Source organism: Saccostrea echinata, unplaced genomic scaffold (genome assembly GCF_033153115.1).
Source record: "Saccostrea echinata isolate AGI-Se365-2 ecotype Australia unplaced genomic scaffold, CSIRO_AGI_Sech_v1 ptg000045l, whole genome shotgun sequence".
In the NCBI taxonomy this organism is placed as follows: domain Eukaryota; kingdom Metazoa; phylum Mollusca; class Bivalvia; order Ostreida; family Ostreidae; genus Saccostrea; species Saccostrea echinata.
Window position 1 is genome coordinate 4263055 of NW_026889794.1, and position 17804 is coordinate 4280858.

The following is a 17804-nucleotide window of genomic DNA, read 5'->3' on the forward strand; positions in this document are numbered from 1 at the left end:
GATACTACCGATGCAACTATGGAAGAAAGGTAAATGCCAAAACATAAGAAATAAAATGATAAATTGTAAGATACAGACAGGAGAGATGTAATGGTATCTGGATTTTCTCTTGATATGAAAGGCTCGGTGGCTGTAGTCCTCAAATATTCTCTGTATTGGTCTTTAACCGATTTTAAGTACTGGTAACCTAATTAGTCAGACTTGGGCTGATCCTCAGCCATGGGGGAAAGAGGGGTATCAATATGGATGCTAATCGTCATTAAGCATGTTAAGATAAAGATCTGAAAATAATTCTTCACGGAAATTAATCATCCGCTGATCCCAAGTGGATAAAATTTAAATAACCTTCAACTAACACACAGCTTTCGTCATTCAATTTGTCCTAAATTTTACAAATATGTATGATTATAAAAAAAGAAATAAAAAAGAAATTTACATAATCGTTTTGGCCCACGAATATATTCAATCTAAATGATTAGAGCGCAAATACCAGTAACAAATTGTAGAGAGTGAATCAGAATTAATTTGCTTCATCATGTTTTGCTAGCGAATCTCACACAAAATCAAAAAGATATTTGTTTTACCCAAACAAGTACTATTACTGCAACTTTCGACAATTACTGAAAGTTGGATTTATGTTCATAAAAATAAGCTGAATAATGTTTGCCAAGGTAAATACATGTAGTACTTTTGTATGATTTTGTAATAATGTCATACAATGTCTGAAAAAAAAGTGTGTAAAGATAGTACAGAAAAATAACACACATTCTCAATTTTGAACTCCGAAGAATACTTCTGAAATAAAATGTAAAGATTAGTACAGAAAATGTTACAGCGTCTCAATTTTGAAGACTAAAGAATACTTACAATTTCTTTATATTTTAGGAATTCATTATTTTGTGTTATTTCTCTTCAATATCAGTCAAAAAATATATACCAATCCGTGCATCAAATTTCTGTTTGTGTTATTTATCCTTCAATGAAGTTGTAAACTTAGGACCTTTTGCAGTCCATCGTAGCCCAAGGAGCCATGAAATGAATATTTTGTCATGCACTATTATGCAAAATCATGATGCAGAAAAACAAATAACTTGAAAAACTTGTATGATTTTCAATTTAAAAAAAAATATTTCAAAGGACGACTTTGATAAACTATAAATACTGCACAAAAAAATTCAATAACAAATAATCAAGAGATAAAGTAAAGATACTGTAACAGTAACTTTTCGAACTGATTAATGTCGATATACAATTACTGTCACTCTTCAAAATCATGAATAGCACTAAATAAACATGTTTTGTGATGTTATATGACTAGCAATGATAAAGATCTTTAAGATATACATTTGAATGAGATCAAACTCACTGTAAAATTCTGCGCCTCATACACTTTTAAACATTTTTTTCTGTCTTCTTCTTCTTCTTTTTTTTTTTGGGGGGGGGGGGTATACATGTAATTTCTGTACCTTCCACACCTACAATCTCAGAGTCTACAGATGTATCACAAAGTACCGAGAGGAAGGATTGAATTCCTTCAAATTTCTTCTATATGGTTATGAAGACAAAGTCATAAGCTGTTATAAGGCTTTTTTTTAATTTTTTTTTTTAAATTTTTTTTTTAATTTGTTTATTCAGGTTGATGAACTGATTTCAATTTTCTCTTGGTTGGAAGCAGATGTTGCTTTGTTGTCAGTTTTAGTACTGGTACTATTGCACTGCTCTGGCGATTTTTCGGATCTCCCGTGCCTTTTTCTTATAAATCGGAACAGACACTCGAGATTTTCCCTACGGAAGAAAATGTAGACGAGGGGGTCTAAAACTAAATTAAAGGTGGCCATCCTGCTTGCATGGAGATCGGCGCTATTGTCTTTCATAGATCCACTTTCATTCACAATGGCTCGAATCTGGAAATAGAATAACTGACTTTTATGCTGCATTATTTTAGCCTCCATAGTTTATTAATAATATATCATAAAGCAAGCTTGAATTCTATCCAAATTGTTTTCTGTATTAGAATTGACTTTGTAAAGTTCTCATCTTATACACCACCTAAAATATTCGCTCTTAAGTTGAACATTTTATATATAACGAATTCTTGTGTAAATACTTTGAATGAAGTTAACAAACAGTGATGAGACGTGGTGAAAGTTATAGTTAAGTACCAGTTAGTAAGATCCCACACAATCCGAATTTCCTTACATTTTATTGCCTTTTAGAGTAAATCATTTTATTCAATTTCTTTCAAAACATATGCAGCGTGTACTGTATTCATTTATATCTTGAATCCTAATAGTTAATATTCGTGAAATCTTTAATTTGTTTTCCAATATGCTCGGGAAATGCATGCATGCAACACCCGCGTCAAAATAAGTAATTTTTATCCAACCTGAACTATATTTTTTTAATTACATCATATCGTAAAAAATATGTGATTTTCAAAACAAATTTGCATTGGAAAAAAAAATTAATTTCGATTACTTGATCATTCCCTATGGTTTATATAACTGACATTGAAGGATAAGAAGTCAAAAAGTTTAAATCAATTTGATTTACACCCGTGCAAATAAAAGTATTTCCGATTAATTTATGTTTTTAATTTACATTCTGTTAATTAATCATCGTAACAATTCTGAGAATCACTATCCAGGTGCAATTAATTTCAGTGGAGAATAAATAACGGCATGCATTTTCTAAACTTTTATTACCTATGATTTTTCAAAATTGTCAAATGTCAAACGTGCTTTTCCTAAATTGAATAGATATACTGCAATAATGCCTATTTTTGATTTAAAAATAACTTGAAGCCATTTATATTGAGGGGGTTGACAGAAGAAGTAACTTGCTTGTCTTTCATTTATTATTTCAGTGAATGAAAACCAAAACAACATGAACACGACTTCCTGCTCCCAGCCTCAGCAAGTGCAATTTTCACCTGAATAGAAAAAGATGGCTAGTAGACAGAGTTGGTTTACCTGAAGACATTCAAAAATGTTTTCTTTTATGTTTATGTATACGGATACAGATTCAATCATCTACCTTTGACAAAAAACTACTAAAACTTAAAAAAGAAAATGTTGAAGTCACGATCCTGTCAATAAAGAAATAAAACTCTGCAGTAATTTTTAAAAAAAATTGCTTTTTTTGGTTGTTTGTTTGTAGGGGAATTAATGTTGCAGCTGTTGTAGAAAAAAAATTCATTTAAATTTAAAGTTAAATAAATTAAAGTATTTTTTTTTCTGCAATACCTGCAATGTTAATACTCGTACTGACAAAGAAAGAAAGACTTTTTCTTGTTTATATTATCTGTATAAATAACCATATAAAGTAAAATTAAGTCCGTTAAATATTGTATTATTGATATGTATGTCATTGTATGTTTCATCGATGGAAAAGCTTGGTTAGTGGCATTTACTGAGTGATAAACAACCGTGGTTTTCATAGGCAATAAAGGAAATAATATTCATTGGATGTAGATATTTACTTTTTATACCTCTTTGTCATGGGAAAGAAGTTTCTATAATGACAATAACAGTTTAATGCACATATTTAATGCCTTCCAATGAAAATGTCCTTTTTTGTCATTTAGCTCATTTAAGAATTGCATAACATAATACGTTTTTTGCAAAATTTACGTGTTTCTGGGAAAACACTTACCGCCATAGGGATTCCGCACGTGGCTGTTACTATGACAATAATAATCAGGAGAATGATGGAATAAATTTCATTTCTGTTGGCTTTGTCATACTGTTTCTTCTTGTCCTGTGCTCTGATTCGCCTCAATACTAATTTGACTAAATTAAATATAATAGTAAAAAGAATGGTTAAAATCCAAAATACAGAGTACATGTATGCATATATCTTGTCTGCCAGATTTTGAGCTCTGAAATTGTAGAAGCACCAAGTACCCGGATACTGTAAAACATATTCACCAAATCCGATGATAGGAAGAAGGGAGATGAAAGCCACTGTGACCCAAACTGTTCCAAGCAAAATGTTCGTTCGCCTTTCTTTTGCTGTGGGATTATTATAGAAGAATGGGAACCAAACTCCAATGAACCTTTCTAGCGACATGGTGCCTACGATGGCAGCAGACGACAAGACGACAAAACTAATCATGTACCCGGTATAATTACAAAGCTGTTGACCCCCTTGCCATTCGACGTTGTTGGCATACGTAGCCAAAAGTACTGGGAAGCATGTGATACTACCAAATAAGTCTGTGATGTTCAATGACACCATTAGTCTGTAAAAAGCACTCCATCTGTGGGACTTTGAGGACCTGATGATCATGACAAGAGCAGAAATGTTGAACATCAAGGCCAAAATAAACATAACTATTATATTTCCAAGAAACCCTTTACTTTTAATTCCAGGATCTTCTGTAGTGGAATTAACAGACGTGTTGCTTGCAAGTGACATACTGTTACCTGCATTCATTGCTTGTACAACTAGCATCTATATAGTGTGCTTGGCGGATTTAGCATTGCGAGTGCTGGTACATGCACATCTGGTGCTCCAGATAAAAAGAAATGTGAAGTTTGAAGACATTAAATTACCATTGAATTATGAAAAGCATGTAGGTGTGAAAGAAATCGACACTTTTCCTTGACTCAATCTTTTCTTTCTTTGAGAACCTGATTTTTAATGCTTTCGCAATTTCAATCTTCTTTGGTTGAATTTAATGAAATGCCGTTTGTCGCCCTTATCTGAATTTAATGTTTTATTCAAGATCTACAAGAAGGAAGAAAAACTTCTATCCGATCTTGAAAGTATAGGTGTGACACAATACAGGCCAATAATTCGAAAAGCGATGACTCATCTCTTATAATACAGTTCCTGAAAATAAAAACAAAAAATATAAATGTTGATTTGTTACAACTGCCTTCCGTTCCTAATAAAGATTGATCAAAAGGATCAAGCTTTTTTTAATTCTTGATTTACCTTGAGTTACCTGTCTTCAATTACCGGGTACTTCAGTTATATATACGAGGGGTGATAAAAAAGTTCGCGAACTTTCTCTGTATTTAGAAACCCACAATTCAGATCAGAATGAAATTTGGCACACATATAGTCATACACATGTTCTATAAATAGCAGATGTTAAATATAATGTTTTGCTCCGTGTTTGTGACGTCACAATGTGAAAATGACGTCAGTATGTAGGTCACTTGTGATAAAAAACGGTTGACTCAGTCGAGCTCGAGCAATGAACGGCTGTAAAGTTTAACGTATATCTCGGAAATTCCTTTGCAGTAGAATATGATAATTTGTACGAGGTTTATGAAGACAAAAGACTTACCAGAAGTTCAATCATTAATTAGATTGAATGTTTTAGTGAAGGCAGGGAGATGGTTAAAAATGATGTTTGTTCTGTTGCCCAGGGAAAGCAAGCGGGTAAAAAGATGTGTCCTTAGTTGGGCAATTTGTTTTGAAAGATCGCCAAGTTACAGTAAGAAAAATAGTTGAATATCTGAGCAATAATATAATTATTAAATTCCTAAAATATCGTTTACATTAGACTTTAAACATATGAGATATGAAAAAAAGAAGGCGCCCATACTTTTTCCACATTGGATAAACGACGCTCCCGAGACAGAAGACTCGGGTTGTGATGGTCACCATGCTAATTCTGGGAAGGGATATCCTTATCCACCCATCCTATTGCCGAGATTTGACCATTTTTAACAGATGGTCTGTCCTTGTTATAAAAAATTACTTGCATGGTAAGAAATATAAGACTCGGAAAAATCTCTTAGCTTATGTGAACAGACCGCTACGAAGCATGTCACGTGACCGCCTGGATCACGTGATTCGCGCATGGGCAGAACAATGGCAAAATCGAAGAGGACTACTTGAAAAAATAATGAACACTGAAACCTCATTTTATTTCTTTTAAGGAAGTAATTCAATTAGTTCGCGAACTTTTTGATCACCCCTCGTATATAGCTAAATATTGAATCTGCTTTGCTCCTGGTTTCGTCTACTCACAAACTCAAACTTATGTCTTACAACTCTTGAACAATCTTTATATAAATTAAGGAGGTTGGATCCTGCCATCAAAAGTAATGAGAATTTTTTATCAAGTATATTTTCTGAATTTATACACATAGCTTAATTAAAAATCAAAACAAAAAATGGGGGTCAATGCGCTTCTTTTGGCGCTACAGAGCATTTAGTTTGACCTTTTTGCACTGTAAATACGTCTTACACATAAATCAATTTTTGAAGTTTTTCCTCCAATATTTTTTATTCAAGTAAATTATGGGAACAAACACTGACTTATGTCATCTTGAATAGACACCTAAAAATTTGTGACAACGAAAAAATTTTCAAATTACTCCGCATGTTCAATTATTTGACCTTTTTGCACTCAAAAAATTTCATTTTTCTGGCATTAAAAATTTAACAAGCAAAAATATCATTTGAAAGTAATGACATTTTACTGAATTTAAGAAGAAATGTTAAAAGTATCTTATATATTCAGAAAAGAAAATAAAAAGTGGGGGTCTGTGATGTTAATTTTTAGATATTACTAAAATAGTGCTAATTTTAAGCTTAAAATAGGGATATTTTTTTCTTGACTTTCAAAATATATTTGCTATATTTATTAAATATGATGATAAAATTCATGACAGTTTATTAAATATATAATTTAGGACCAGTATAAAACAGTTCACTTCACAAAATAACTCTGTGTGCAGACTGCATGGAGAAATAGGAATTCAAACTTAACATACTTTAAATACTTCGAAAGAGAAAAAATGATCATTTTCTTCTAAAAAACCTTCCGCCACAAAATATAGTTCCTCACTTAATGCTTTTGGTATGGAATTAAGTCATGGAGTTTTAACTGAATATAGTTTAATTGGCATTGTAGAATCCAAAATTACTGTAAGAATTCAAACTTTACGCAGAATTTTTGAAATATAGGGTAAGATATAAATCTGCTCAAAAGCTCAGGAGCGAACCTCGTTAAATCTTATTCACATTTAGGTCATGGAATACCCAAAATCCAAAGAAAGTGGGGTTTTATCATAGCGTTTTGTATTTCGTTGTTTTTAGATTTAAAATAAAGACTTTGTTATATGATAAACTCTCACACAAAATTCTATAGCCAATCAGAAGTTAGAAACTTACCGGTATTCACTATTCATCATTCACTAATCGAATAGCGAACCGTATTCTGTGGTGGATTCACTATTCAAATTTCTGTTTGTGTCCTGATAGGCCTAAATATTTTTTTTCAAGAAACTAGATTGACTCAATTTTTATACATTCAAAGACCACACTTACAATAAAAGACACAGGACCCTGGACCAATATAACTAGCCCGACCAAAATGGTGGCCGTGGATGTAATACTATCAAAAGGTAAATCTTGTACAAGGGACTGTATAACATCCAGAATCCCATATTTAGACCTTCATCTTTGGACACGAAAGGGGGGGGGGGGGCTGGGAGTGAAAACGCGAGGTTTTTTTCCAAAGGATCCTTCCTGTAAATATAAACAGTGCCCATTTCATCATCAATTTTATTCCTTTTAAACTAATTCTATTAAATATTCTGCAATCAGTTCCATACTTGGAATATTTCCAGATCGAGAGTAGGCAGTTAAAGAAAAAAAATCACCCAAACCAACTATAGCCTCAGTATCCAAACCTACGACCTTAATAACGGGACTCTGGAAAAATGACAATAATGAAGCTTAATTAAAATCAATAGAGTTAATGTTGTTTCCTACCTTTAAATATGCTGTGCCTATTTTCTGTGATTAAATACACTCGATCAGGAAGATGAAGACGAAGACATAACTCGGGAGGAAATGTGATAACAACATTCAAGTTCATTTCCTTGTTCCATCAAGAAGAAATGCTTTAGAATTAAACATAAATCAGATGTAGTGAAACACTGATGTAAGAAAAAGAATCCTTCCCGTTTTACATCTATACTTTGTAATATCCATTGAATATTTATTCATATGTGGACCTTTTTTCACGAAAAATCTTACTACTAAGACAAGTTTTTTTTTTCCATTCTCCAAGTATCTGAGATGTAGTAGGTCACAAAAAAATCTTACATTTTCAATATATGTATATTCTTTTTAGATTTTAATTAGATTTTATGAATAAAATATCTTTATTAAACCAAAATGTTCAGTTTTAAGTTTTTATCCTATAGCTAATTGTAAGATTTTTGTGATGAGAGCCACTGTATCCTACTAGAAATTATCTTGAATCAAAGGGGCATCTCCGGCGGATAAGAACTATCATGGAAAAAACGACTTGCCAAAAATTACATCGAAAACTGTAGACAGGAGAGTTTACATTGGTTTCTGAATGACTGGGTAGCGTGATTTACAAATATTCTCTGCATGGTTTTTCTCAAAAATATTCAAGGATTAAAATAGTCCAATCTGTCAGACGTTCATTTTATTTTGTATTAAAATACTTCATCCCAGAAATTGGTCACCATATGCGCCATACTCCATCTGTTCTCAAAGACTTTAACTGTGCTAGATACCATCAGAACTGATCATCAACCTACCAATATCTTAATTAATTGTGAGTTCTAATTAAATCCTCTAAAGATGTTCTCAACTTATTTGATAAAGAAGCTACATACGGGTTTTACAATCACCAATCTACTCAATCCTGGTGATTTACTTAAAAATAATGAAAATCAGAGTGGTGAATCGGAATTATTTTACTTTATCAGATTCTGATGGTGAACCTCACTCAAAATCTGCCACAAATTGTATCAGTGGAAAATATCTGTATTTATACCCATACAGATACCATTATTCATACTAGTAACTACTACAGATCAGCAATACTTACAGAAACATGCTGCCTTTTAATGTAATGATTTATTGTAAACAAACTGAATCACACAGTTTGAAACACCAGTAGAATGATCATTTCTAACCTATATAAATATATATCTCCATTTTTTTTAACATCAAACACAAACAATTTTCCTGGAATAAGGAACCCTAAATAATGAATAGAAAAGGGAGTGTGGTGGGGAAAGGAATAAACTCCTAAAAAAAGAAATTTATCAATTCCAAAAGGTTCTTGATTGCTTGATGGAGTACATCATAAAAGTGCATGAGAGTTTCAATCCATCATTTCACAAGACATTGAAAAAAACAAATAAACCCATAATCTTCCCACTAGATGGACAGCTTGTGTTCATTCATGCATATTTCAGAAGTTGGCTTAACAAATAAATACAGCAAATTCTAAATATTTCTTTTCTCCTATCAAACCCTTTTTCTGATAAAAACGAACAGAAATTTAAGAACAAAAGTGGGAGAAGCATACATTAATTTTTATAAGCATTTTTAATTTATGTTCAACATAAATGTACATGTACAGCTTGTGGTATTCATTAGATAAAAGCAATAGCCATTAGACAATACAATAAATAAAAACTTTCACATCTCTATAAATAATTTCATCCAATATAGTTTGCCTCTATATAATTTCATTGTTCATGTCCGAGCAAATCAGACACATTAATTAAAATGACACATTTGGCAGACCCTGTAATAAAATGCCAGTGAGAAAAGAGGTGTTGATTTTATTGGTGGATCTTAAATTATCTTAAATTATCTAATGCTTCTTAAAAAATGAATATTACATAAATACACAGCAAAGTGCATCTTGTGTTTACTCATTGTGTGATGACAAGCAAAATAAAAAGCATGTTACATCAGTTTGAACAAGTACAAATTGTTTGACATCCTCACAAATTCCTTCATTTTTATCTAATTAAAACTAAAACAACACATAAATTAATGTACGTCATCTAAAACTGGTACGTGCCCTTGTGCTATGTGACTTTGCTTAGTCCATAAGTGTCCATACAGACTATCAGGATTAGCTAAGAGTTCATAATGGCTGCCCTTCTCTGCAACCTTGCCATTACGTATCACTAAAATTTCATCAGCATCCACAATGGTAGAGAGTCTGTGTGCTATCACTAGGGTGGTTCTACCCTCTGTCACCCGCTTCAGAGTCGACAGAATCATCTAAAACACAAAAGGACAATTACATGACTGCATTCAAAATCTACACAGCACCGTTCATTCATATTTATTTCTATGTATTGTCCTATGTAAATGCAAGCTATATGTGTTGTTTTTTGTTGTGTTTTTGTGTGTGTAAATTATGTCTGTTGTACTGCATGCCATTGTAATTTTAACTATGTTAAATGTGTATATTGTCATTTGTGTATTTTATGTATAAGTCTTACTAATCTAGTTAGAATAATCTAACTGTGTCTCGGGACAAGCCCTCACCACTATCGTTAAACCGGGTCCGTAGGACAACATCATTTTAACGATAGAACATTCTATCTATTACTAATCATGTCGGTCAAAAGCTCTACAGTGCTTATGTTATTTGTTTGAAAATTTGATTCTGAAGCACATACTGTACAAGTAAACCAACTTTTATTTGCATGCAAGAAATATCAGCAAATTTTGATACCTATGCTATACTTGTGAATATTTCTCTGCTTCAACATTTACTTGTGTCAAATCTTTAGACAGTTGTCTTGTCCCCTTCATGGAAGCTACTCATATGCCAGTGAATGTAAAACTAATTCATTATTTTTGTGTTCATATGTTAAACATACCTGTTCTGTAATAGTATCTAGAGATGATGTTGCTTCATCATAAACTATAATCATGGGGTCCTTAACTAACATCCGGGCTATGGCAACTCGTTGTTGCTCTCCTCCTAAAATAAACATAGAAAATTTATCTCCCTTTTAAAGCAATCTAAATCATTATTGCTAGAAAACAACCCAAAAGTAAAAAAAAAAAAATCAATCAAATAGTTGAACTAAATTACTGACATGCAAGTCATACCAAATATAAATGGGCACAGCAATGACAATGGATGTTTTAGCAAAGAACAATTCTCAAGCAGTGTTAAGTAGACATAACCATACATAACTCTGCATACAGTACAGACAATGTAGTTTCCTTATTTACACCTCATGTTTGTGTGATTTCATCACAGTTTGGACAGGTAAATCAGGTAGCACTGATGTCATCTTCCCCAAAGAAAAAACCATTCACATTGTAGTAAAAAAAATTTTAAATGTACTTGTCACTTGGCTTTCAGTGATATTCAAATATAGTTTTCAGAATATAAAATTATACAATTTCTTCCCTAATTCTCATACTTCACAATAATAGTCAAACTAAAAAATGAATTATTTATTAGATATTACTGTACTACTGCTAGCAAAAAGAAGTCTGTTCCTTAGCCCTCTCTATCTGCCACTTCTTACAGTGTTCAAAAAATAAACATAGGTTTCTTGTAGATCAAATATTTAAATTTATGAGTATCTTTAACTTGGGTTTTAGTGATTTTCAAATATTGTTTCCAGAATATGACATTATTAGATATTTTTATCACTGATTCATACTTGATAATCTGTCACTGCTTACAGTTTTATAAGTGACATTTATATTGCCAAAGTATAGACAATTAGGATAGTGCAAATGAACAGCATCTGAGCTTTTGAACAATAATTCACATCACGGTGGTGTAAAACCTGGATTTCCTTTATTACACTGTTGCGTGGGAGGAGATAAAATTCTCACCTGAAAGTTTGTTTCCTCTTTCCCCTAACTTCATCTCCATATTGTAGAGAAGTTTGGGAGGAATTTGTGCCATGGTGGCTGCCTCCATAACTTGTTCCTGAGATTTGTTGTGGTCTCCATATTGTAAGTTATACATCAAGGTCTCGTTAAATAACATGCTACAGTCCTTGATAAAATATAATTCTTTTTGTAGTCAACTTTTTGTTTACATAAATACATTGTAGAAATATACATGTGAAATCAATTGTCATACATGTATTTTTCTCTTTACATCAAGTGCAATTAATATAACACAGGAATCTTCTCTAAGTGTTAAAAATTGTAATATTATGGATTTTAAGGTACAATTTACCTGTGGTACAACTCCAATAACTTGCCTAACACTATGTAGGTCAAGGTCCCTGATGTTCTGTCCATTAATGAGGATTCTACCTTCATCAGGGTCAAAAAACCTAAACAGCATCTTAACAATGGTGGACTTCCTGGAACAAAGTAAAAACAATTCTTTTTAAAAAAAAAATACACAAAAGAATATTTCTTTGAATACTTGTGCCCAGTACTGAGTGCTAGGGCTTCCTGATTATACTAAGATAACATTTTTGAAAAAAAAAAATTGCTAAAGTTGATATGGCCTGGTGGTGAAGTATTTACAATTCAAAGCTAGAAAACTGATCAGTTTGGGAGGGCACTGCAGAGGGATTTATGTTTAAAGGTGGGTTTAAAGGGATGTTATTGTGATAACAAACAAGAAAGAAAAAGATTCAGAAAATTTGAAAATATCATCACAAAAAAGAAAAATTGAAACAGCCACAATAATTATAAGATTTAATATCCCCGCCCCCTCCCCCCAAAAGAAATTCACTTTTTTGACATCAAAATCCATCAAAAATAGGTAAAAACCCTGATACATTGCATTACATGTAATTTAAAGTTTGTCCTTGTCAACACATATAATGGTTTAATATCACATAATACTGTTAAACATGAGCAGAGGAGAAAAAAAGAGTAGTTTTTCAATCAAAACGAGTAGGATACATTTCAAGTGACAGTCTTGGCTATACATATAACATCTGAATCAATACAAGACAGATTTCCACCTACCCTGATCCGCTGCCTCCAACAATGGCCACCTTCTTCCCTGGTTCAACAGAGAAAGACAGTCCATCAAGAATCTGCCTCTCTTCCGAGTGAGCGAAGCGAACATTGTCAAACTCGATAGAGGCAGAGTCAGGGGAAACAAACAGTGGTGGGGCATTTGGAAGACTCTGAAAAACAGCATATGAAAAATGATGGAAATTCAAGCAGATGATTTTTTAGGATAAAATCAAATAAAATTCCTGTATTCTGCACATTATTTGAAAAGAAATGGCTCAAAAAGTGGGGAAAAAGCAATCACCTAAGTCAGATATTCATGATTAAAATTTTCTTCTCAGTCAACATTTTTTATCATTAGAATAATTTTATAGGTGAAACATAATAATGACAGCATGATATCAGAACCTTGATACTGGTCTCCATTTTCATGAGCTTGAACATCTCCTTCATGTCAATGTTTGACTCTGACAGTTCTCTGTAGGTGGATCCAACAAAGTTTAGCTGGGTGGAGAGTTGAATTAGGAGTCCATTGACCATCACCAGATCCCCAATGGTGGCAGTACCTGCAGAATGTCAGATACATTTTCACTTAACTGCAATGATTATACACCTATAAAATATCAGATTCAATTCTGATTTTATATAAAGAAAGTACACTATGTAATTTACTTTATGCTGAATTCAATTATAAGTGTAAACTGAGTTTCAAGAATATATACCGTAATACATTTATCATATATATGGTATGTCATCAGTAAACACTTGAAGCATTTGAATTTGTGAGGTCCATCTCCATGGACTGAAAATTTCTTTCCTATTTTAATGTACACAGAAAGCTTGTTGGTTAAGTGGGTAAAGTGATTTATACAATTTCATGTATAATTCACAATTGCTATTCAAATCATGATTCATTAAGGCTGCAACCTTTATCTTTAATATGGATATAGATTCTCATTGTATAATAGTGTATAGTGAAATATGTGGAGATAGTTAAGGGAAAAAAGGGCCACATCTCTGCATTTTGATGAAAATATGGAGAATTTAACACAAATCAAAACGTTAAGTACCATACAGTTGCATTAGTGTTTCCCTGTTTACTTTAAAGAAAAATATACCCCAGTATTAATAATTTACACCGCATTAATGTCGCCAAGTGATTTATCTATTTATTAATTTTTATATCTAATTATCCTGCTGTGAACCCCATGTTGTACCTTGTGTAATTCCTTGAGCAGTCAGTGCCATGACACCTGTGAGGCCGATGGAGAATATTAGATTCTGTCCACTGTTTAACAAGGCCAGAGTCTTCATTGTTAGCTGTCTTAAATCCATATACTTCCCAGTCAGTTTGTCATACACCTTAGCTTCATAATCTTCGTTGTTGAAAAGCTAAAATTATTATAAGAAATTAGATTTGTTTTTGTGATCTTAATTTTTCATCTTGAGAGGTGATAGGCCTAGTTATAATAGTTATTGCCCTTTGGTCTTTGCCTTTTATAAATATATATTTATAAATTACCTTTACAAGTTCATAGTTCAGAAGGCACTCTGTGGCTTTACTTCTTGTTGCATTTTTAGCCATATTCATACTACGCCTTATTTTACTCCTACAAAGAGAAGTCACTACTCTGTCACATACATGTGTATTTGGCCAAGAAATTTACTTGCTTTATAAATATAAACTATAAAATGCAACAATTTTGATTAAAGAATTCTATTTTACCTGCACAGATAGTATGTCTTCATTCTTCAATGTCTATATTATGGTATTTGAATGTATTATCAACTGTTTCTCCTATTCATTTTCCCCAGTTCAGTACATATTATACTTCAAGGTGATGTTTATCACCACATTATGTGATGATACCATTTATTCCTTTGTTACATATTTTTAACTTCATATTAATGGTAGTCAAGCAAATTGAATATGATTTTCAGTAATCACCTTCTATGGAAATATATAAATCTAATTCTGTTACACTCTACCTTTTTTCTGTGTATTGGAGAGTAAACACTACATAGGTAATGATAGTTCCACAGGTTATAGCTGCATAGGTCAAACCAAACCTATAACCCTGTCAAAAAATATCACAAAAATATTTAGAATTTATTGCTTCTTGAGTGTTTCGTTAAATATATAAGTGACCAATGGAACTGGATGATTTATCACTTACCAAAATGCTAGAAACAAGCAAAACTTCCAGTACTGAAGGAATGATATTCACAACTAACATCCTTAACATTGTGTTCATTCCTCTGAAAAAAAGAAAAGCAAAATCTTAAAAAAAATTAGACATAAACCTACGTTACATGTACATGTATACAATTTTCATTTTTGTAAGCAGTATGTTTACTTACTCTGTGCCCCTGCTGATGGCCTCACACACATCTGAGGTGTCTTTGGAGGAGTGGAACTTGTGGTCCATGTACAGCATGTTCCTCAGAATATTTGTGGCAACTTTCCTCATGGAACTCTGGGCTACTTCACTGAATACATAATTCCTCATCTCACTGAAGAATGTGGACAAAATCCTGGCAATGCCATCTACAATTAATATTTCTGAGATTATAAAATTACTCTTACAGATGGAATTATGTACATGTATGTATTGTGTCAAGTCATAATCAGCATCAAGGAAGATAACTTTTGAAGACCACTGAAAACATAACATATATCTACTTTTCATTCCTTTTTCTTTCCTTTTTTTCAAACTAAAACTTATTCAATCAAATTACACAAGTAAGGAGATAGAAAGTCTATTAAAAGTGACAAATATACTAAGAAAACTGGAAAATTTATCCATCAAAGAATCACTCCCTTATTCTGACCAAATTGAAATGAAAAATAACATGGCTTGAGAACTCTAAGGGCATTATTTGGGCAAGTTAAGTACCGGGTAATTCAAAATAATCAATATGGCTTGAAAAAAAATGTATACAAAAAACTAACAAAAGAGAGCATAAACTAAAGATGGTGAGAATTTTAAAACCTACAGATTAACATGGATCCTGTAGCTACTGTTAAGACAGCAGTTGGGGCACTGGTCAAGTCCAGGAAGTTTTCTTTATCTCCAAGGTAATCTACTGCATATTTAAATATAAATGGCACACAAATATTGATGGCCTGAAATAAAAGCAAAAAAGGTGTGACAAATTAATTCATTATAAGTGAATACAAAGATAAATAAACTACTACAGTGTAACTAATTAAACAATTTAAGTTTGAAGCACATTTGTTTCACTTCGAAAAAGTTACTAACCATGTTAAAAATAAACAAAATTTGATTAAAGAGGTCAAGTAGAAAGAACAATTCATTCAGGTAACCTAACCTGAATGGTACAATTAAAAAGTCACACTTTCAAGGATGCAAATTTTTCCTTCTCCTCTTTAATCTTCCCCTCCCACCACTACATTTTAATAAATAATTTAAACCTTAGAGCCAAGAAGTAGCGAGGTTGTTAATATGATGCGCCGTTTGATGAACCAATCATCTTTAGGCCAGATAAAACTAAGAAGGTATCGTCGAATTTCTTTATTGGTGACATCAGGAGTTCTCTCATCTTCCTTTTTAGCTGCAGGCTTTGTAGATAAAACTCTCGCCTCAACAACAGCATTATTCCAAGAGCGCTGAAAGAAAGAGAACATAAAAGCTACCAATGTGTCAAGGCATTGAGTCAAGGCATTAGCAACATTTTATTTAAGGTAAGGTTTGTGATTACAAAGAGATAACTCAAATATTGTTAACAAGGATGCCATGGATCATCCGAGCATTTGAAACAAAAGTAAATATTACAAATGTAGACATGCGTAGTCATTCAAGTCATGGTGTTTTCGAGATAAAAGAGGTAAATTTTAGTGTTGTCAATGAAAAACCATCTGAGTAACCAGTTATTCGATCGGAAAAATAAGCGAGTAACTGGTTACTAAAAATTGTCCGATTTGACAACAATAGTAAATTTCAATCCCAAAAATTATTCTTCAAGCAATTTAAAGACAGTGAAGTGAAAAGGGATTCATTAGAAAAATCTTCCAGTGGAAAACTCAGTGAAAGACAACCACAATTTCACCTTGCAAACCTTACCTTAATACCATCAACATATGCATACCTAGTCCGAAATATCTGACGTTTTCCAGGCTTTTTTCACGATTTTGATATTTTACGTGCCAGGAAAACGTCAGAACCGGCGCCATTACGAAAACTGGAAATTTCACCGTCTCCAACCGGGGCTGATTTTCGATACTTGCAAACTGAGTTAAATGCCGAACTTACTATTTATCAGTACCAGAATGCCCCTAGTACTCACCAATATCGATGAAAAGAAAATATCACTCCACATTTCGATTTGGTTTTGCAAGAGTTTAAAATGCACGAAATGAAAAGAAATTCGACTGTGTGATAAAATGGTTTTCACCAGATTGTATTTTTCATAAACAAACCCATATAAACGATGCTGGTGAGTATTAAAGGCATTGTACTATTGATAAGTTGTGAATTCAGCATTTAATTCGGTTCGCAGGTATCGAAAATCAACCCGAGAATGCCGTCTCCAGTTGGAGGCGGCGAATTTCCAGTTTTTGTAATGGCGCCGGTTCTGATGTTTTCCTGGCACGTAAAATATCAAAATCGTGAAAAAAGCCTGGAAAACGTCAGATATTTCGGACTAATGCATACCCATCTTAATTAAAGGCATGTATATTCCATATATTATTTTAATTTTACAAATACACATACCTTCAGAAAAGTATTTTCATGACACAAGCTTCCAAGTACAGCTTTCTCAGGAGCATGACCCTGAAATTTTTGATTTAAGAATAATAAAAAAGTACATGTATCTCCATTTCATATTCAAACAGTCAAAGTGAACGTCCGTAAATCTGACCTTATGTTACTCACGGGTTTGAAATTATGTAAATACTGTCTACATAGATTGTATTTTGGTACACTGCTTTGGCATAAGGGTTTTAAATTCAGAATTCTATGTGAACATTGTCTACATTGCAGTATTTTTGCAAGGCCTGTCATTCCCTCAGCTGTACTTTCACTTCCGGTGAGTACATATAGATATTCCGTACATAAAAAATTCCTTTT

The 17804-nt window shown here is 32.6% G+C and overlaps 2 protein-coding genes across 2 annotated transcripts; both read right to left on the reverse strand.

Moving 5' to 3' along the window:
- Positions 1-1631: 1631 nt before the first annotated feature.
- Positions 1632-4437, reverse strand: LOC133201650 (prostaglandin E2 receptor EP4 subtype-like). The gene is made up of 2 exons (XM_061337438.1): positions 3655-4437; positions 1632-1904 (listed from the first exon to the last, which is right to left on the reverse strand). Exons 1-2 carry the CDS (start codon positions 4435-4437, stop codon positions 1632-1634), a joined length of 1056 nt encoding a protein of 351 aa, XP_061193422.1.
- Positions 4438-8846: 4409 nt separating this feature from the next.
- On the reverse strand, positions 8847-17777 carry LOC133201796 (iron-sulfur clusters transporter ABCB7, mitochondrial-like). Its single transcript, XM_061337602.1, has 15 exons — positions 17610-17777; positions 17448-17507; positions 16148-16342; positions 15709-15838; positions 15073-15259; positions 14889-14970; positions 14701-14789; positions 14234-14321; positions 13929-14103; positions 13120-13277; positions 12721-12884; positions 11972-12101; positions 11620-11785; positions 10641-10744; positions 8847-10032 (listed from the first exon to the last, which is right to left on the reverse strand). The coding sequence occupies exons 1-15, from the start codon at positions 17736-17738 to the stop codon at positions 9796-9798; spliced, it is 2094 nt and encodes a 697-aa protein (XP_061193586.1). The 5' UTR covers positions 17739-17777; the 3' UTR covers positions 8847-9795.
- Between the last annotated feature and the right edge of the window lie 27 nt (positions 17778-17804).